The 21286-nt window shown below is 51.7% G+C and overlaps 2 protein-coding genes across 2 annotated transcripts in view; one reads left to right on the plus strand and one right to left on the minus strand.

Moving 5' to 3' along the window:
* The window catches only part of GNL2 (G protein nucleolar 2), a 25933-nt gene extending 14089 nt beyond the window's left edge, over positions 1-11844 (plus strand). The window contains exons 8-16 of the mRNA XM_004614240.2: positions 353-466; positions 2396-2524; positions 3682-3786; positions 4594-4752; positions 5027-5140; positions 6594-7093; positions 8047-8129; positions 9077-9162; positions 9726-11844. Of these exons, the coding sequence (XP_004614297.2) occupies positions 353-466; positions 2396-2524; positions 3682-3786; positions 4594-4752; positions 5027-5140; positions 6594-7093; positions 8047-8129; positions 9077-9162; positions 9726-9878 (1443 nt within the window). The 3' untranslated portion in view covers positions 9879-11844. The remainder of the gene's footprint in view (positions 1-352; positions 467-2395; positions 2525-3681; positions 3787-4593; positions 4753-5026; positions 5141-6593; positions 7094-8046; positions 8130-9076; positions 9163-9725) is intronic.
* DNALI1 (dynein axonemal light intermediate chain 1) lies at positions 11389-21070 on the minus strand. Its single transcript, XM_004614241.3, has 6 exons — positions 20932-21070; positions 20282-20427; positions 17456-17625; positions 14626-14804; positions 14155-14319; positions 11389-11521 (listed from the first exon to the last, which is right to left on the minus strand). The coding sequence occupies exons 1-6, from the start codon at positions 21010-21012 to the stop codon at positions 11486-11488; spliced, it is 777 nt and encodes a 258-aa protein (XP_004614298.2). The 5' UTR covers positions 21013-21070; the 3' UTR covers positions 11389-11485.
* Positions 21071-21286: the final 216 nt, after the last annotated feature.

Genomic DNA, 21286 nt, shown 5'->3' on the forward strand with positions numbered 1-21286 from the left:
GGATGGGCAGGGTGATCTTTCATCCTGTGCTCGTTGGGAAGGTCTAGCAGTGCCCACGGAGGAGTGACATGGGACATGGGCCTGGCAGAAGGCGGCTGCCGCGCCCAGGCCTGTTTCACATTATGGCACATTAGTTCTATTTAGAAGCAATGAAGGCATCTTTGGAATAGTGTTTTGTATTTAGAAGACAAAAGACAGTATTAGCTGTCACACTTGAAAAAGCCATTTAGAGTAATTACAGCGAACATCTTCCTTACACAACCGTCTGTCTGAAGCACAGTCCTGTGATCCAAGCTCTGAGTCTTCTCCGCCCTGAACATAAACAAGTTCCCGGCATTTTCTCTCCCTTCAGAAACGGTGGGTTGCTGTCCTCTCCCAGGAATACCCGACTCTCGCCTTCCATGCCAGTCTCACCAACCCCTTTGGCAAAGGAGCCTTTATCCAGCTTCTCCGGCAGTTTGGAAAGGTAGGGGCGTCTGCTCTGCTCCTCCTGGCTGTGGAGCCACAACCTCCCGGGTTTCCACGAGGGGTTCTCATGCCACTGTGTGCTGGACAAGTCGCCATCTTACTTCCCACATCCTGTTGGTTAATTGTAAAATGTGTCTCCTGGAGATGTCAAAGCTCACAGAGCCCCAGGACTAGGAGGGGCTCAGGGATGTTTTCTAGCCCCACCTCTCCCTCCACCCCCACGCCTGTTGCTCCCTGTCCGAGGCTTCCTGGCACCTAAGGCACAGCCCCTGCTTGCAGTGGGCCCTCCCTGCACGCTCGCTGCTCTGGGCTTCGGGGAGACATTTCCTCTGCCCTCAGGTCTTTGTGTGGTTTCTGTCCCCTTTGCTGGCGTGCCACCTTGCCCGACTAAAGCAGTGGGTCCCTGTCAGGTCAGTGCCTCTCGGGGAAGCCCTGAGGCCAGCTCGTGGCATCATTCTCCACCGCCTGTCTTGGCCCTCCTGCTTGGTGGGGCGCCTTGAACGAAGTCTGCCACCTCCTAGCAGAACACACCCAGCCTCTGCCCTATTTCCCAGAAACAAACACTGGCCGTTCCTTCTGGTGTTCCCACCCCAGCCTCACCTTTCATTGTGAGGTAGGGGGCACACACTTGGAGGTGCTCGTGGGGTAACTTGTGGCGCTCAGGGACCATGCTGTGCCGGGGATCAGACCCCACCTCCTGCTTGAGAACACATGCGCAGCCCTTTGAGCGTCTCTCTGGCCCTTGTCCCTGTTTTAATTGCATGCTAATGACTCCTCCCTCGGCTTTAGGGGATTTTTTAAAAATTCCTGCTATGGGTAATGGAAATAGGATTTAGTTTCTTTCTAAGAAACTTTGTTTATTTTGTTGTTGTTGTTTTGTTTGGGGGTGGGCTCTGTGCCCAGGAATCTTGCCTGGCAGGGACTGTAAAAGGTGCTGGGGATCAAATCCAGAGTGACTGCCTGCCAGGCAAGCGCCCCTACCTGCTGTACTAGGACTCTGGCCCCCCGGATTCCGTTTCTTAGAGCCATCTCTCTCCACACACTGGTCTCCCTCTTTCCTTCCTGTGTGTCATCAGACAAGTGTGCAGCTGAATTATTGTCACTCAGGGTTTACATTATTCTCACCTCAAAATAGTCCCAGCTACTAAGCTTCATGCTATAATTAAAATTCATAATAGATCCTTTAGTTTGGCTCTCGTGCTGATTAGCTGCATTTTTCTGTACTGGAAGTTATCACCAAATTCTTGGGTGCAGTGGAACTTTGAGAAGGTTGGGGTGACCGCCAGTTCTGCAGGGCTGGCTTCGGAGTGTGGGGGATTTCCTTTTCCACCAGTCAGAGAATATTGTGTGTTTTCCTGTGTTCCTTGATCATTGGATCCCTTATTTTTCTTGATTTTTCTCTCCTTTCTATGAGATATAGTTTACCAAAAGTGTTTGAAGAATGGTGCTCGAGGGTACTTTTTTCTTTCTTTTCTGTTTTTTTGGTTTGTTTTTTTTTTTGTTTTTTGTTTTGTTTTTTTTTTTTTTTGGTGGAGCAGGGGCACACCTGGTAGTGCTCAGGGCTTACCCTTGGGTCTGGAGTCAGAGGTCTTGTGCAGTGCGGGAGGACCATGTGCAGTGTCCGGGATTGAACCAGGGTTTAATCAGTGCAGGGCAAGCCCCTGATCCCTCTGTCACTCTGACTCTGTACTGTGTTGTTTCATTTTTTTTTCCAACCTTGCCAGGGATCAGATATTGGTCTATACATGCAGAGCATGTGATCTGCGGTCGAATCACATCGCCAACAAAATCACCAGCGGGGCTTTTTCTATTAAAGCAACACAACCTGTTTATCCAGAAGACTGTTGGGTATCTGTAATATTACAATATGGGTAGATAGACTATATGTATGAGTCATGTTTTTTTCTTTTTTTTTTTTTTTTGATAGTTGCATACAGACAAGAAGCAGATCAGTGTTGGGTTCATCGGCTATCCCAATGTTGGCAAGAGCTCGATAATAAACACGCTGCGCTCCAAGAAAGTCTGCAGTGTGGCACCCATTGCAGGTGAAACCAAGGTAAGTCTGGCCCAGGGTACTTAACATACCTTTCTAATTTGATTTCCACAGAGGGCAGTTGTTTAGAACATGGGGGTTTCTTTCTTTTTCTTTTTTTTTTTCTTGTTGGATCACACCTGGCGATGCACAGGGGTTACTCCTGGCTCTGCACTCAGGATTTACTCCTGGTGGTGCTCAGGGGACCATATGGGATGCTGGGAATTGAACCCAGGTTGGCCATGTGCAAGGCAAACCCCCTACCCGCTGTGCTATCTCTCCAGCCCTGAACATGGGGGTTTCTATGTACTTCTCTTGAATGAGGACACCCTCCACTTCCACCTCCCCATTGGGAGCTCAGTTTCCATAAAAAAGGCTGGGCTGGGGCCTGTGTGATAGGAGAGCCAGTAGAGTTCTTGCCTTGCACACAACCGACCCAGGTTTGGTCAGTAGTACCCCTGTATGGTTCTCAGAACCCCTTCTAAGAGCACAACTGGGTGTGATCCAAAGGGGGGGGAGATCTGAAGTTTACCAGTCGTTTCCACCCATTTTGATAAGACTAAGAACACTGCAAAGCTTTAGTCTGTTTTATTTATTTATTTATTTTGCTTTTTGGGTCACACCCGGTGATGCACAGGGGTTACTCCTGGCTCTGCACTCAGGAATTACTCCTGGCGGTGCTCAGGGGACCATATGGGATGCTGGGAATCGAACCCGGGTTGGCCGTGTTTAAGGCAAACGCCCTACCCTCTGTGCTATTGCTCCAGCCCCAGCTTTAGTCTATTTTAAATCCTCAGTCCAACCATTTACTTCAATAAACCAAACTATTCCAAGACCAGTTGATGCCTAAGTTGGAGAAAATAAAACCAAAAATTCCATTGCTGGGATTGACACTGGCACTTGGGCTCCTGCTTTGGGACACAGGGTGTGGCGCCAGCACACAGCTACTACAGGTGTGCTAGCACCGCGCTGGCTGGGGGCCCTGCCTCTCCCGGCCTTCACGCTCTTAGCTGACGGAAACTGGTTCGTCCTTGGTGGGGAGGCACACGTGGCACACGTGGAGGAGCCACTCACCGGTTGGCTTCTCTGAGACTCTTCCCACCCCACGTCTCATGCCACTAGCCTGGGGACTGCGGGTGCTCCAGGTGCCCGCTGGGAATCTCAGGCTTGTCTCTCGGCAGGTCTGGCAGTACATCACCTTGATGCGCCGGATATTCCTCATCGACTGTCCAGGGGTGGTGTACCCATCCGAGGATTCCGAGACTGACATCGTGCTCAAAGGCGTGGTGAGTCCGTTGGTTGTGGTCGGCTCTTTGTTCCCTGGAGGGGTGCGGAAAGTTGTTCTGCGAGCGCCCCTGAGCCCTGTGCTTTGGACGCCTCCGGAAGGCACTTTGGGGTCAGCCCTGGAGTGTGATGTTGAGCAGGGCGCTCTCTCCATTCCGCTCCAGCCAGTTGGACGGGTGAGTAGAACCAGGAGCGTATCTGGTCAGTGTCAGCCCGTAAAAAGAGCCCCGAGTTCACACGCGGGACCTGAGGAGACGCAGGGCCTGTTTGTGGTTAGTGGTGATCCAGCTTCATGGGTTTAGGAGTTGAGTCATTTGGAACCCAGTCGCCTCCTCACTTGTTTCTGAGGATGACCGAACTCCTTACCGTAACCGTCGCCAGTGCTGCTGGCCACACGCTCCTTGCTGCCCGTCGCGAACGAGTCCCTTTCCTCAGTGGCCCGGGACTGGCAGGCTCTTCACCCTTTCTGGAGTACAGTAGTGAGAAGCATTCCAGGCCTTAAGCTGCTGGCAGAAGCCACAGAGGGCGCTTGCGGTGAGCGGGGATTAGAGCTGAGCCCAGGGCTCAGGCTGTGGTCAGGGCTCCGTGACTCCCTCCTGCCGGGCTGCGCTTGCCCCGTGGCACTGAAGCTTACTTCCCGGTGTTGTTCCAGAGAGCACTAGGAACTTCGCTGCTGTCATCCTAGGGTCTGTAAGCAGGTTTGGGGGGCGGGCCAGGGGGAGCAGTAGCATTTTTGGCTTACGTGTGTGTGGGCCTGGCACTGGCAATAGAGAAGGAAGGTCAGCACACCCCTTGCTTTTGACATGTAGGTGCAGGTTGAAAAACTCAAAGCTCCCTCGGATCACATCGGTGCCGTACTCGAGCGAGCAAAGCCAGAGTATATCAGCAAGACCTACAAGATCGAGACTTGGGAGAACGCCGAGGACTTCCTTGAGAAGCTGGCTTTCCGAACTGGGAAGTTACTGAAGGTGAGCCGGTGGGTGTGGGGACTCCAAGGGGTCTCTCCTGTGTATGGTGTGAGGTCATGAAGCTGGGCCTGCTGGCGCCCGGGCCAGTGGCTCAAAGCACCAGAGAGCATGCCCAGGTTCTATCTCTGGTTCTCCAGTAACCACCAGAGCCACCCCTAGCACCGAACTGCCCAAGACAGAATCCCCAAACTGGGCCGGATGAAAGGTCTTCACAGTGGGAGGCGGGTGGGTGTTCCTTTCTGTGTTTAATTGGGAGTTTTCTCTCCCGCGTCAGGGTGGTGAGCCCGACCTGCAAACTGTGGGTAAGATGGTTCTCAATGACTGGCAGCGAGGCCGGATCCCTTTCTTTGTCAAGCCACCCAACGCAGAGCCAGCTGCTGCCCCCCAGGTAAGGGCATAGTGGACGCACCTGTCAGAAGCCTGGTGACCAAAGGGGCGGGAGTAGTCTTCTGTTCACCTCTCTATGAAATCTTTCCCCCGCCCTCCTTCTGGGGGAGGTGCAGTGTTTCTGCTTCCTTACAGGCCGACTGTCTGCCAGGGGCCAGAGCGATAGATAGTACAGCAGGTTAGGCTTGCATGTGGCCCAACCCAGGTTAGATCCCCAGCGTCCCATATGGTCCCCCAAGCACCAACAGTAGTCATTCTTGAGTGCAGAGCCAGGAGTAATTCCTGAGTACCGCAGATGTGTGTGCAGCGGGGGGCGGGGGGCAGGGGGGGAAGGGAACGAACTTGTCCCACCAAAAAAAGCATGCTCAGATCTTGTAGTTTCCTCAGTTGTACAGAATCCTGGTTTATTTAGCTGTGACTCCTCTTGCCTCAGGTTCCCGAGTCTGCCGCAGGGATAAAGTGTTGTGACACACGGGAAGCCCCAGTGTAACGCCAGCACATAGGTCTGGCTCTGCGCCTTGATTACAGCAGGCTGGACTTGGTGTCTCCCCAGTGGGTCCATCTAGGGGCAGACTCCCTGGGCTGCTCCTTAGGACCTAGTGCATAGTCTGTGTGTTCAGCTAGGCCTCCATTCTCTTTGAGGAGTGGGGGACGTTGATGGGCTCCACACTCTGCAGTGCTCAGCACCTACTCCCGGGGGGTTGCTCGGGTGTTACTCGGGGGACCATGTACCAGGGCTCCCACTTGTGGTGCATGTTCCCCTGCCCTTTGAGTCCTCCCTCCATCCCTCTTGGACAGTGCAGGGATCCCTTCCTGGGGGAAACAGGAATGGGCCTTACGGGTCAAGTACGCCCAGCTGGCGCCTCCTATGAAGACACAGAGGATGTACCAGCATCCTTGAAAAACACAGATTTGAATCCGCAGAGTTCAAGGATATATCCACTTTATGGATTCAGGTAGACACATGCCTTTTGATTGGATCCGGAGTTGTGAATCCGGGCATAGGGAGAGTCAGCTGTGAGTGATTCAGGGGCTTTGACTTTGGGGTCTCCTTCAAGCAGCAACTCTATGTTCCTTCGGTACTTTGGGATGTCGTGGGGGTGGGGAGAGCAAGAGATGGATTGGTTTTGTGGCCACACCTGCCTTACTCCTGGCTCTGATTTCAGGGACAAACTCCTGGTAGGCTCAGGGAACCCTGTGGGATATGGGAGATCAAATCTAGGTCAGCTGCATGCAGGCAAGTGCCCTACCTGCTCCGCTGTCTCTCTGGCCCCTCCTTTGGTTCTTGTATACCAAATTCACGATGCACCTCAAACTTGGGTGTTTTCACTATTTCCTCTTTGGTTCCTAGAAGAGGACCACTTCATTTGATGGCCAGGTGTAAGTTTAGAAAGTCAGTTTCTATATTCTTATTCTTCCCCTCTCCGCACCCCACTCTGTTTTGTCCTGAATAGCTTCCATCCTCTTCATCTTCGGAAGTTGCCCCAGAAAGGCCCGAAGAGCAGGTGGAAGAGGACGTGGTTGCCGGCGCTGTGGGCGAAGAGGCAGAGCCTGTCATGGAGCAGGGGGCAAAGGAGCCCAGCCCGCAGGAGCCCAGCCCGCAGGACCCCAGCACTGAGATGCAGCAGATCCTCGCGCGGGTTCGGCAGAATTTTGGCAGAATCAATGTGATGCCCCAGTTTTCTGGGGATGACCTGGTTCCTCTAGAGATGCCTGATATTGAAGATGATGACGAAGAAGAAGAGCCTGAGGTTTTTTCTGGAGAGGAAGAGGAGGAGCAGGAGACCCTTAAAGAGGAGGAGGATGACGAAGACAATGACGAGTCTTCCTCAGAGTTGGAGGAGGAGCCCGCTGGCAGGGGTACCAAGGAGGTCCTTAGGGCCCTGGATGAGAAGATTGCAAAATACAATAAGTTTTTAAACAAAGCGAAGGCAAAAAAGTTCTCAGCAGTCAGGTAGTTTTCCTCATCTTCCCATGAACTGCTCTTGGCTCTTTCTTATTCCAGACACTTGCCTTGAGCACCTAAATAGAGTTTTGGGGGGTTTTTGTTGGGGTTTTTTTTTTCCCATAAGGTTGTTCACAATAATTGGTTACATTCAGTATTTCAGCACCAATTCTACATTACACCTTCTCGCCACCATTATTTCGAATTTTCCCACCACCACTCAAGCCTGCCCAACAGGCAGATGCTAGATAATCTATTATGTATTGCTTGTTATGGGTGTCACGGCAGCAGACACTGAGAAATCTCTGCAGCAAGCTGCTCGCTTCCAAGATTCATTTGTGATTCTTTGGATCATGGCTGTTAATGTGCTTGAATGGCACCCGGAGGCAGTTTGTGGGCGTGACAGCCAGGACCCTCACATGGGCGAGAGACAGGTGGGAGAGATCCTGATCCCTCGAGGCCTGGAGTTTGCAGGCTCATATACCCGGATTTTCCATTGGGTTCTGGAAGTTTGCTGCCGCCAAGTGAATAGAGTTTTTTGGGGGGGAGTTACTGCTGTTTCTAAAAGTGATCTGTACAGGTTTTTGTTTGTGGTTTGTGTGGGGATCTTTTGGTGGGGAGAGAGGACACACCAGTGCTTAGGTCTTTCTCCTGGCTCTGCGCTGGAGGATCAGTCCTGTAGGGCTCAGGTTTCCACGTGGGGTGCCACGGACTGACCCGGGGTTGGCTGCATGCAAGGCAAGCGCCCGGCCCGTTGTACTACTTCTTTAACCCTGTACATTTTTCTGTATCTACTTCCCGAAGTATGAGAAGTAACCTCCAGTTTTTCAGAAATGCACAAGCCAGCATAGAAACCTCGGGCTCGGACTTCCATCAGAGAGATGGTGGCGTGGGGAGCGGGCATCTGTCCCGCTCTCCAGGTGCTGAGGAGTCAGCTGTTTCATCTTGCCTTTCTGTTTCAGAATCGCCAAAGGGCTGAGTGAAAAGGTTTTTGCAAAACTTAAAGAACCAAGAAAAGCAGCTGTCGAAGAAGTAGAAGATACAGGTAGAGTTAATACTTGATTTTCCATTTTCTGTATGTCTATTGGGATTAAATTGACAGTTCAGGAAACTTCCTTTTGAAAAGGGGACATTTAAAAACAAAAACAGGCTGGAGTGATAGTACAGTGGATAGAGCATTTGCCTTGCATGCGGCCGACCTGGATTCGATTCCCAGCATCCCATATGGTCCCCCAAGCACCACCAGGGGTAATTCCTGAGTAAAGAGCCAGGACTAACCCCTGAGCATTGCTTGGTGTGACCCAAAAAGCAAAAAAAAAAAAAAAAGGGGACGTTATATCTAATTATATATAATACAAGGATGGATCTGCAAACCAATTGCTATTTTTTTTTCCCAACTGAATCACCGAGATACACAGTTACAATGTTGTTCATGGTTGGGTTTCAGTTATACAATGTTCCAACATCCATCCCTTCACCAGTGTACATTTCCTGCCACCAGTGTCCCCAGTTTCCCTGCCACCCCCAGCCTCTATGGCAGAAACTTTTCTTCTTTCTTTCTCTCCTCTCTCTCGCTCTTGCTCTCTCTTTGCTCACACTTTTTCCTTCTGGGGCAAATTTGTCTTGTGGAGTGTGGTGCTTCGTGTGTTTCTTGTTTGGTGTGCCTTTGTTTTTGGCCCACACCTGGTGTTCAGGTGATGCTTAGGGGCCGCTCCTCACCTAGCAGTGCTGGACTCGAGCCTGGGGCACTCCTTCCTTGGGGACACGCATGTCGGAGCCCTGTCCTGGCTGGGGGTGAAGGTGGGGGTGTCTATTCTGTCAGATGGACAAACAGATTCTAAATCCGTGTTTCTTGCTTTATATTCACTGCCCACTGTGCTGTGTCCACAGCAGCTGGCCTTCCTCTAACATGGCGAGCCCCACCCCAGCATAAGATTTGGAGACAAACTTCAGATAGGAAATGCCTGTTTCTCTTTTATGTACCGTTTCCAGCGCCTACCAGGAAGGGAAAGAAGAGGAAGGCCCAGAGGGAAGAGGACCCCTCGAATCAAGGTGGCAGGATGCTCACGTCTAAGGAAGTACGTACTTGGGTCTTTCTTAGCACGCACAGGTAGAAATCTCAGAGGCTGATTCTTAGGAGCCACACCAGCAACTAGCGCTGAGTGTGAGGAACCTGGTTCCCAGCTCGCCTACGTGACCGTTAAAAAGGCCCACTGGGGAGAGGTCCTAAGTTTAGTATTTCTGACCATTGTCCTCAATGTCACCTGTGCGGTGCCAGGTGAGGGGTTGTCCCAGGGGAATGACATCTGTAGGCAGACAGGCCACTGTACTTTGTAGCTGGGCCCATTGGACTGCAGCGGACTTGTTCCTAGAATTGTTCAGCCATGGAACTGGACGCTGTCGGGGGTGCTACGCACAGGATTTTCCATGGTTGGGAGGACCGAGGGACAGTCTAACTCAGACTTGTCACAAGTCCCTGTGGCAGGTCCATGGTGAGGATTTTCCCTTGGTTTTCACACTGATGACTCCAGGCAGTGCAGAAGCAGCGTGGGAGATGGAGTAGAGGCGAATGACCTGAGGGGCGCATTTTGTGATTTTCGGTGTTTGATTGTTTTGCCTTTCTTTAAACCATTTTTTATAGCGAAGGCGAGCAGCCCGCCAGCAGCAGTCCAAAAAAGTTGGTGTACGTTACTATGAAACCCACAACGTGAAAAATAGGAACAGGAACAAAAAGAAGACCAATGACTCAGAGGGACAGAAACATAAACACAAAAAATTCAAACATAAGCAGTAGCATTTAAGACATTTATTAAATTATACAAAAATACGCAATAGTGTCCATTTTCTTCATGTCAAACGGGCATTTCTAAGGCCATAGTGCATTTATTCTGAGGTTTGACAGTTGAACCCTTTCACCAATGCTAGTGAAAATAAAGGTGGAATCGCCCCAGCCCGAGGGGCTGATGGAGGTTGTGGGGGAGACATCTGACACTTAAGTTGACTCTCCTATGCTTCACATTGGAACTGTCAGCTAAATATCTGAGACAGGAATGAGGTCTCTAAAATGGAAAGTGTGGCCTTTATCTTGTACTCACAATTAGGAAGAATTCTAAGAAGAAAAATTCAAGGATGTAATGGGAGCATAGGTGACCTGGGCTTTGACATCAGAAAAAACTGCAGCAACGTTCATCTTTGAGTCTCTTAAGTGGGCTCAGTCAGGACGTGGGAGTCCGAGTGCCTCACCCAGCAGTTCTTGTCTGTGGAGGTGACAGCACAGCCGTCACTGTCCGGGAACAGTTCCTTGGAACGGCAGCAGGGACGAAAGGCTGTGCGTCCGGTCTGCACTCTGCTGGGGGGCGCACGCCTGCGGAGCCCTGCTCTTCTCGTGGACCTGCCCCGCTTCCATGGAGCCTGGCGGCCCCAGCAACAACACAAGGGTGTCGGCGCAAACTCCCCGACAGAGCTAGGCCCTCTTCCCCCGGCCTCGGGTGAAGAGCATGCCCCTGCAGCATTCCAGGCGAGCGGACACGTCTTGGGTCTGGTGCTCCTGAAATCAGAGCCAGCGGCAGAAGTTGCCCGGCTTGCTGCCCCCATTGTGCCTGCTCTGCCGAGTCAAGGATTGAATGTCACCGATGGGGTCTTCTGGGTCAACCGAACAAGAGAAGCCCAGCGCCTCCAAACCGAACTTTGCTTGAGAGGAACAGTCAAGAGCAGCTGTCTGCAGGCCGTGGCCTGGTCCCTAATAATTAGAACTGTATGTGGGCCCTGGGCACCTCTCCAGTTGGTAATTAAACACAGCTAGGGAGAGGGCTGGAGGGTCAGGGTTTGGTTTTCTGCAGAAGAAGGTGAACGAATCAGATCAGCGGCCGAGCAGGATCTGGGGTGTGAGCAGCGCAGAGTGGATGTTGGAGTCGTTTTTCTTTCCGACACACTGACTGGCTCCAAAGCCGTGACTCAGACTTTGAGCCTCACCTAAGCAGCCAGGTGATTCGGCAGGTGGGGATAAGATGATACTAAAGCTAAAGCTCCAAAATGAGGGATTCTGAGGACTGCATTGGAGAAGGGATGCTAAAAAGACATCAAGAAAGGGAAAGACGGGCCAGAGAAGTTCACATTAAGGTGTGAGAGAGATGCAGTGTGGGTACCAGAGAAGCTGCTTCTGTTGGAAACGGGGGGGATGTGCAAAGTGACGAGCCTTAGTGGTGGTGGTGGTGGCAAGACCCAAGGCTGGCTGTTAGCCTTGGACTGAGACAGCTGCATCATCTTCAAGTGCCCGGCGGGCAGCCTGGGTAGGTGGTGATGGAGGGGGGCGATATGGCCTGTTCACGCAGGAAACTAGCTTTTTATTACAAAGGACTTAGGGTGGGGGAGTAGTGTTTGCCGAGACCCATGTGGAAAGTATCACTTCTTTGGTGCAATAATGCCTTCCAGTTGGGCCTGAAAAACAAAAACAAACTCCATTAATATTTGAAACTTGCAGCCTAACACATAGCTGAGAGGTGGTCAGAGCTCTAGGAAGAAGAATCCCAAGCGCTGTCACTCCAAGTGTTTTTCCCTTCCTCCCCAGATCCATGTTTTCTCGATTAATTGGTTTCTGGCTTTGGCCGGCCTAAAATCTTGCTCCACTGGAGCAGTCCTGGTTTCTATACACTAACGGTGCAGTGTTTAATATAAAGCATTGAAGAGGAAATCGAATAAAAGTTGTTGAAATCATGGTTTTTCATGGCTTGGATTTCAGGCTTGACTGTCTGCTAAGTTAAGCATTTGGCTCTTCAGACTGGGATCCTGGGAACGCTGATGCTGGGACGAGAGATTTGGGAAACAGCAAATTTTCAACCACTGAGACAGCTTGACACCCAATTAGGGAAAATTGCTACCAGAGAGTGGGGAGCTGTCCACCTAGTATGTAAAGCTGAAGGCGCTAGGGAGTGACTCACATGTGGCTCCAGCCACCAGCAGTGATTTACTATCCTGTGGACAGGTCTTGAACTAAGTAGGTCTCCTGGGGACTGCACGCACTGCTGTTCTTACAGAGTAGCTTGGCGCCAGTAAAAATAACTCCTAAAGAAACCTTCACCCTGGCGGCTACAAGGATGCTTGTCAAAAAAGACGCCAAGGTATTCTGTTTTGCTGCTGATACTATGGAAGGAACTGAGGGGCTAGGGCTTGTGGTAGAAAGATAAGGGAGATAAGGAGGTAAGGGAGATAATTGGTTTCTGGCTTTGGCCGGCCTAAAGTCTTGCTCCATTCGGGGAAACCGGAGCAGTCCTGGTTTCTCTACACTAACGGTGCAGTGTTTAATATAAAGCATTGAAGAGGAAATCGAGTAAGAGTTGTTGAAATCATGGTTTTCAACAGAGATAAGGGAGGCACCTTCAGAGGCCTCTAAGTAAACATCCCTAGCTGGAGTGAAAATAGCTGGTGTTTCTTGTTTTCATTCAGCCTTTCAGCAGCAAGAGGATCTGTTACTATCCCATCCACTAGTAGTTAAAACAAGACCCTTATCTCAAAAGCATGGCCTTGATTTATAGTGCCAGTAAGCATGCTATTTACCAGAATGAGCTTCCTGTAAGACCAGGGGCTGGGGCAGAGGGAAGTAACCTTCTACCCAGGGTCTATAGGCCACATTACCTACAACAGTGGGTCTCGAGTTTTAGAAAGTGCCAGAATCACCTGGAGACGTGGGAACATCATAGGATCCCAGCCCAAGTTTCTGGTCCAGTAGATCTGGGCTGGGCCCAATCTTTTACCAAAAAAAAAAATACATATATCTTTGGGGGAAAATTTTTTTCTTTTAATTTTGGGCCATACCAAATTATGCTCAAGGTTTGCTCCTGAGTCTGTGCTCAGGGATCACTCTTGGCAGTGCTCAGGAGACCAAGCCTGAGTCAGCTGCGTGCAAGGCAAGTGTTTTTCCCACTGTACTATCGCCCCAGCCCTGACGATTTCTAAAAGCTGGCAAGGAAGGAGGGTGATGCTGGTATGGGGACTAATCTGAGAACCTTTGGACCAGACAGAATCTATTATCAGAGGCCTTGAGCTTGGCCCCCTGCCTGTCCCGTCCGCACACCATGCTCCTGGAGAGAAGTAGGCTGCCCCAGAAGGGCGTTGAGGAGAAACCCTGTCCGTGACAGCCATGCCTCCCAGCAGGGATGTCTCCCAGAGTCTGCCGCTGGGAAGGCACAACCTCAGGAGCCAGTCCACTCCAGGAGGTGCCAGGAGTGACCAAAAGGCTTCCCTTCTGGCCCAGGGGGTTGGAGCGTAGGGCTGCAGCCATCTTTCTATGAGGAGCCTCATGCTTAGTCCAGTACTGCGTCCTGACCACTGCGACAGGAGTAGCCCAAATGCACCACGGGGTGGGTGTGACGCCCAAACCAAGAGGACAGCTTTCTATTTCCATATGCCCACCACTTTCTGAGGACAGAGAACTTTTTGGAAAAAATAATGCCCCTCCCAGCACTGACAGCTGTGACCCCTATTTTAAAAATTACTTCAGTAGAGGGACCAGAGACAGTACAGCATGCAGGGCACTTGTCTTGCACGTCGCTAACCTAGGTATGATCCCCGGCATCCCCGTAAGGTCCCTGAACACCCAAGCATGATCTCTGAGCACAAAGCCGGAAGTTACCCCTGAGCTCAGACTGGTGTGCCCCAGCGCCCGCAGAAAAGCCTCCAGCGGAGCACCAGATGGAGGCAGGTGCCCTGGAACGCTTGTGGAGAGTAAAGACCCCTCCAGGGCCAGATGCACAGGGAATTGAGGTCAGAAACCTGCAGCCTTTGTCACCCGCCCCCTCCCAAGACCACGCTCTTTCCCTGTTTAGCACTGCACGTCTATCAGTGTCAAACTATCTTCAAGGAATTGTTGTGGGGCCAGGGAGAGAGCACAAAGGGCAGGAGTGCTGTGGCAGGCACGGGACTGGGTTCAGTCCCCAGCACTGCCAGGCACAGTCCTAGCCACTCCCAGCGCTGCTGTTAAGACCAATAGCGCAGGCACACACAAAAAGGCACAGGCACAGGGAGGGGTGTGTGTGTGGGGGGTGGGGGGGTGGGGTGGAGAGTTTTTGAATCACCTTCAGCTGCTGATTTGTCCGCTTCAGGAACTGAATCTCCTCATTGTGCTTCTTCTCCTCCACCTGCCTCCTCTCAGTCTCTCGCTTCTCCGTGGCGTCACACTTGGCCTTCTGCTCGTTCACTTGCCTCTCCAAGTCTCTCTTTTCTGCTTCCAGTTCTGCGATCTGAGGACAGAACCCCAGGTTATCCTGAGACGTTGCCAGGCCGACACGGTGGTATGAGTGTCTGGGTCCAGGGCACACCAGCTGCCCCGCTCCAGACTTTGTCGGGGACTGTACTGCCACCCAGTGGGAGGTCAGTGGCTGGCACAGCATGTCCACAGAGGAGACCTCTCTGCCAAGACCAGGCTGGTCCTTACACTCTGGACCCAGGGGTCCTCCCTGGGGCATGGGGGGCGGCTGCATTCAGCCCTGGGAATGACAGCCAGGTGGCCCTGACGCTGACAAGGCTCGCGAGCTGGCCCCACTCACTTTCCTCTCCATGTCTGACTTCCCCTGCTCGGCCTGCAGCGCTTTCCTCATGCCGAACGCCACGCTGCTCTCATACAGGGTCTGGTAGGCCGCGATGGTCATGCGGATCTCGTCCCGGACTCGCAGCAGCAGCAGCCCCCGCTCTGCACAGTTGATGGTGACCTCCCGGATCAGCTCGTCTTCCGGTGCACACACAGGAAGGTCAGAGCCACAGGCAGGGCGAGGCGCCCCTGGTTAGGGCAGAGCCCCTCCCTCCCGGGAACAGGGGTCAGGGTATCCTCTCCTCCCCAGGACTCCTTTGGGCGGCCCAGGAGCCTGGCCATGCAGCCACGGCCTTGGCCTTGCACTTGGGAGGATAGGCAAGTACGTTTGCTCCACCAGGGCAGAGGAAGCCAGAGCCCAGCTTTGTCTGAATTGTGCGCCCTCTCCATCCTCTCCATCCTCAGGTGGAAACTGAACACTGGATACTACTCAAAGAAATAGGACTTGGGGCTGGAGCAATAGCACAGCGGGTAGGGCATTTGCCTTGCATGTGGCCGATCTGGGTTCAATTCCCAGCATCCCATATGGTCCCCCGAGCACTGCCAGGAGTGATTCCTGAGTGCATGAGCCAGGAGTGACCCCTGTGCAACGCCAGGTGTGACCCCCCCAAAAAAAAAACATAAAAAAAAAGAACTAGGGCTTTTCCATTTGGAAAAGACGCTATTTGAAAGCAGTGTGTGGCGGGGGGAGAGGGGGTGGTGGGCCTTTGGCTGAATTGGTTTGTGGCAGAAAACAGCAATATCTAGACCAAAGGTTCCCATACTTACTTCATCTTCCACCCCCTTTTCAGAAACCAGAAAACCAGGGGCCGGAGAGATAGTGGCAGTGGTTAAATGGGCTTGCTTTGCACGCAGCCAACCCAGGTTCGATCCCCAGAACCACAGATGGTGCTCCAACAAAACAAAACACTCCGTGCGCCTCCTGGAAATCTACCTTCTATAGTGAATAAATGGAAAGCACCCCTTAGTGCCCCTCAGTTGAGCCTGAGGCCACTATGTTGCTCAGCTCCCCATCACTTCAGCCTTCTAGGGGGAAGTATTGCCCACTTTGGGAACCGCTGGTTGAGAAACTAGTTTCTGTTATTTTGTTTTGGGGCCACACTCAGTAGTTCTCAGGGCTGACTCTTGACTGTGCTCAAAATCACTCCTGGCTCTGAACTCAGAGATCACTCCTGGCAGTACTGGGGACCATATATGGCGTGGGGGTTCTAACCTGGGTCAGCTGCTTGCAAGGCTCCCTCCGGCCTCAAGAGACTAGCTACTTAAACTAGATTCTGACCTATATGGAATCATGTAACAATGTTGAGGGGAGAGGCCATGAAAATTTTCTTTTAAAATATATTTCTTGAGGCCAGAAGCAGCTAAGATGCTTCCCTTGCATGCATCCAACCCCAGTTTGATCCCTGGCAGGTAGGTAGTTTGCCTTGCATGCGGCTGACCTGGGTTCGATTCCTCTGTCACTCTCGGAGAGCCTGGTAAGCTACTGAGAGTACATCGCCCACACAGCAGAACCTGGCAAGCTACCCGTGGCGTATTAGATATGCAAAAACAGTAACAAGTCTCACAATGGGGACGTTACTGGTGCCCGCTCGAGCAAATCGATGAACAACAGGATGATAGTGATGACAGTGATACAGTGATACTCTTTATAGTCCCCTGAGCCTGCCAGGAATGATCTCCCTGAGCACAACCAGTGTAGCCAAAACGAAACAAAACCCTACAACATTTCTTTATTGATTACTTATCAGTATGTGCTTGGTATATCCATATACCTGGTCACACAAAAATTTCTCCTGTATTATGGCTGGAGTGATAGTACAGTGAGTAGGGTGTTTGCCTTGCAGGTGGCCAACCCAAGTTGGAGCCCCAGCACTCCGTATGGTCCCCAAGCCTGCCAGGAGTGATCCCTGCGCACAAAGCCAGGAGTAAGTCCTGAGCACTGCCAGGTGTATGCGAAAATCTTTCCTCCCAAAATTTCTTAGGTATAATGGGGTGGTGGATGGGAATGTTTAAGAAAGCCCACACTAGGGACTATCACACAGCGGGTAGGGCGTTTACCTTGCATGCAGCCAACCCGGGTTCGGATCCCAGCATCCCATATGGTCCCCTGAGCACCGCCAAGAGTAATTCCTGAGTGCATGAGCCAGGAGTGACCCCTGTGCATCGCCAGGTGTGACCCAAAAAGAAAAAAAAAGAAAAGAAAGCCCACACTAGAGGACCCCCACCCACCCAGTATGTGGGCAAAGCACAGTCATACTGAGGCTGAAAGAACCCGGGACCCCACAGCCCTGGCATGCTGGCATGCAGGTGTTCAGTGTGGCAGTGCAGACTGGTCAGTGAGTGGTGGAGTGCCCTGGAAACAAAGCCTCAGTCCCCTGAGCTAACCTGCCTGCTAACAACCAAATCCCCTGCCACCATGTTCTGGTCCATATACTGGAAGGCTACAAACAGAACATTCCTCTTTCAGATGGAGACTAACACTGCTTACAGGTCTCTCCAAAAGCACCCAGGGCTTAGAGCAGAAGCTCCCCTCTGACTCCAAACATCTTTTAAGGGCCGAGGAACCAGTTTGTTGGAAATATCGTGACTAGCAAGTGGGGAGCTCCTGGGGAAGAAGGGTGCATGCAGCAGGGGCTGGAGGAAGGGGCTGCTCAGGTCAGAGAGACCGGGTGACTCATGAAGGGTGCACTTTAGCTAGTGACTCTCAGAGCATGGTTCTGGGCGGGAAAAGTAAAGGAAGAAGTAGGGGGTGTGGTGGGCGCCTCCCATCTCTACCCACTGCCGCTCACCAAAGCACTGTGAGTAGAGCTCCCTGCGGACAGGGCAGATGCCCGTCTCCCGGGCCTGTCGCTGCTGCAGCTTCTGGTCCAGCTGCTCCTGGAGGTGCACCACATCCATCCTGGTGCTGGGCGCGCTGGACACCTGCTGGATCCATAGCTGCGTGTCTTCCACCCACTCCCTGCAGCACAAACAGAGTCCGGCTGAGTGCAGCCAGCTGACCGGAGTGAGTCCACAAGACGTGGGCAGGGATGGCCCTATGGGCAGGAGGGGCAGCTCTGCCACGGATCCTCCAGGATGAATCAGAGTCACACCCATCTCCACTCTCCCACTCCGTGAGACCATCAACCATACCCAGACCTGACCTTCCTGACATGTTGAGGGCAGTTTAGAGCTTTTTTACCCCCCAGGGGGGAGGTCATTTGGGAGCAGCATGCAGCAGTGCATAGGGGGTACTCCTGATGAAGTGCTCAGGGGTCACTCCCAGTGGCTGCTAGGACAGAAACCAGTGTTTCCCAGGCAAAGTTTGGCCGGCCCCTAGTCCTTTAAGCTCTCTTCCTAGCTCTGTTATTGTTGCTCAGAGTCAACAGAAGGGGCACCATTAACTTCGTGCCAGCTAGAAGAGACATTATGTGTGCACGGCGGGCTGGGGGAGTTATCTTTGAAGGTGTGTGCCAAGATGCACCCCCCGGGCCCCATACTGACTGTCAGGAGCATGGTCAGGAGCCATGGAGAAGCAGCATGAGCACGAGGCCTTAGGTGAAGAGGGCTTCGCACCTCCGTGGGGAGAATCCTTTGGCCTTCATGCTCAAGAGCAGATTTCAGTCTCCTTTTACTGTCACTTTTTCTTTTTTCTTCCTTTTTTCAATTGACTCACCATAAGATACACTGTTACAAAGTTGTTCAGGATTGGGTTTCAGTCATACAATGTTCCAATAGTACCTTCACTAGTTTCCCTCCTGTGTCCCCCCAGCCTGCCTCTACAGCAGACAATTCATTCTCTCTCTCTGTCTCTCTCTCTTTCTCCCTCTCCCTCTATCCCTTTCTCTCTCACCCTCCTCCCCTTTCCCCCTTTCTCTCCTCTCTCTCTCTCCTTATGGAAATACAGTTACTGAAAGGTCATATAAATCCCTTTACCTCCTTTCAGCACTCAGTTCTTGTCCCAAGTGATCATTTACAATAATCATTGTCATAGTGGTCCCTTCTCTGTGCTAAGTCCCTCCCCACCCCCATGCCCCCCTTGTGGAAAGCTTCCAACCACAGACCAGTCTTCCTGGCCTTCATTTCATTGTATTAGTCTCATGCTATGTTTTCTTATAACCCACAAATAAGTGCCATCAGTCTATGTCTGTCCCTCTCCCTCTGACTCATTTCACTCAGCATGATACTTTCGATGTTCAATCCATTTATAAGCATGATTTCATTTTTGGTGACTACATAGTATTCTGTTGTGTAGATGTACCATAATTTCTGATTTGGTACATCTACACAATGTTATGAAATGTTATGATTTCATTTTTGGTGACTACATAGTATTCTGTTGTGTAGATGTACCATAATTTCTTTATTGAGTTGTCTGTTATCAGGCACTCAGGTTGTTTCCAGATTCTGGCTGCTGGTGTCACTTTTTCATTTTTCACTTTTCAACAGCATAGCCTTGGAAGCTATGCTTTTGGAGCCAAAACTATAACACTATGAGTAAGGCACTTGCCTTAATAACAGCCACCTGGGTTCTATCCCCAGCACCCATGTAGTCCCCAGAGTAGTGACCTCTGAGCACAGGAACAGGAATAAGAATTGAGCACAGAGCCACATGTGGCCCCAAAGCCACAAACAATGTATGGGGACTAGAGCAACAGTACAGCAGTGGATGCTTGCCTTATATGAAGCCAGGTTCAATCCCTGGCACCCCGAGTGAGCCTACCAGAAGTGATCCCTGAGCTCAGAGGCAGGAATAAGCCCTGAGCACTACTGGGTGTGGCTCCAAAACAAACAAAAAACCCACAAATGAAAAACATCTGAGAAACTAAAAAGAATGAAAGATGGCCTGGGCCCACAGTAGAAAGGAGAAGGTTGGACGTGAGCAGGCTTCAGGGACGGAAGGATGAAACTGAATCTTAACTTATTGAGTTTGATGTATTAGTCACATCATGAAGATAATAAAGAAGTAGCAGAACAGGGGGGCTGGAGTTTAGGGAGAAACAGGATTGGCAAAAAAATTTGAGACTATTACAATGTAAATGGTCTTTAAAACACATGGACTCCAGTGCTGCAATGATAATTAAACCAGATTCAAGTGTGAGCCATCAGTGGTACCCTGTGAGCCTGGGTGAGAGCTCGCAGGAAAAGACAGAAGAGTAGATCCTGGGCCCAGGGAGGTGACTCAGTGGGTAGGAGGGGGAGGCCCAGGTTTGACCACTGGCACCGGATGGTCCCTCCAGTACAGCTGGGAACAATGACAGGAGTAGCGCCCCCCCGCCCCCCGCACCACCAGCTGTGGTACCAAAACAAAAACAAAATCAAAAATGAAAGAAAAGGGTTGGTGAAATAGTACAGCAGGTGAGGTGCTTGCCTTGCATGCAGCTGACCCTGGTTCAAGCTCCACATCCTATATGGTCTCCCAAACACCAGCAGAAGTGATCCCTGAGCACAGTTGGGGGTGGCCCAAAAACAAGAAAAAGAGGGAAAGGAAAGAGAATCCTTCACAGGATCTAACCATATGCTAGTTTTTGGAGCTCTGTCCCAAGCTGGGCAAGAAAATACCTAGGCTTTCTTGCCATAGGAGAATGCTTTGCTACCTCCTGCCCCATTGCCAGTTTTTGTCTTTCTTTTTTTACCTTGGGGGCAGGATGGCATTCAAGATTTCTTCCGCCTGCTTTGTAGGATCTGGGATACAGGAAGAGGAGGGGAGCTTGGTCTTTGGTGGCTGTGGGACTGGACCAGAAGTTCCAGGCTGTTGGAGACTGACTTTCAGTGGCCGAGCCTGAGAAGAGGGACAGTTTAGGTCAGGGCTGACTGACTCAGCTCCGAGAATCTTCTGGGCTGTTCTGGGTCTCCGGCACACTCTTCCCCATTTGTCCTCTCAGGGATGAAGGATGCTGTGAAGAGTCTCGGCTCCCATCCCAACTCAAAAGCTTGTATCTCTTTAATCAACATGTCTGTCCCAGGAACTCAGGCCTGTCTCAGACCTCTACACACGGGGCAGTCACTACCAGATCTACTCTTGAATTCAGCTCCAAGAAGAAAGAGTGAGGCCAGCCATCTGCCTGTGACTTTTCCATCCTAAAGCTGCCATCTGCGGCCACACAACATCTGGGCTTCTGGTACTATCGTCTCACTCTCCTTTTCCGTCCCAACCCCCTTTACTATTCCCGGTGGCTGCAACTTCTATCCTTTGGCATTCCCGACCCTCAACGCCGGGATCTGTCTTTCCCCACCCGGGCTTCCGGGCTCCACATCCCCTTCTCCCCGCTGGACCCATTCTTACTTTGGGACTCCGTTTCTCGGTGTTCCGGCTCACCAACACCGGAGTGTCATACTTGAGCAGAGAGTCTGCAGGGGGGATCATAGCGGCGGCAGCTGTAGTAACCTAGCAGCTGGTCCTGCAGCGTGGGCCTTGTTTGCCGTCACCATGGAAACCCAGACTTCCAGCCCCCTGGCCTGGGCGGGGCTTCGCGTGGGGCGGGGCTAGCGGCGCGCGTGTCTGCGGGAGCTGCAGAAACATGCTCCCTTTCCTTAGCTTGTCCGACCTCCTGCTCAGCTGGGCTCTGGGTCACTCCCGGAGATTGTCAGGAGGATTTTGCGATGCCGGGAATCGAACCCCGAACTGCACCAGCCCCTTG

The sequence above is a fragment of the Sorex araneus genome, chromosome 5, assembly GCF_027595985.1.
Source record: "Sorex araneus isolate mSorAra2 chromosome 5, mSorAra2.pri, whole genome shotgun sequence".
Taxonomy (NCBI): domain Eukaryota; kingdom Metazoa; phylum Chordata; class Mammalia; order Eulipotyphla; family Soricidae; genus Sorex; species Sorex araneus.

Coding starts and splice junctions, on each gene's coding strand:
- DNALI1 (XM_004614241.3), bottom strand. CDS start 21,012: ATGATCCCCCCTGCAGACTCTCTGCTCAAGTATGACACTCCGGTGTTG. Junction 20,428..20,931: donor CCGAGAAACGGAGTCCCAAA/GTAAGAATGGGT, acceptor CCCTCTTCTCAG/GCTCGGCCACTGAAAGTCAG. Junction 14,805..17,455: donor GCTCTACTCACAGTGCTTTG/GTGAGCGGCAGT, acceptor GTGCACCGGAAG/ACGAGCTGATCCGGGAGGTC.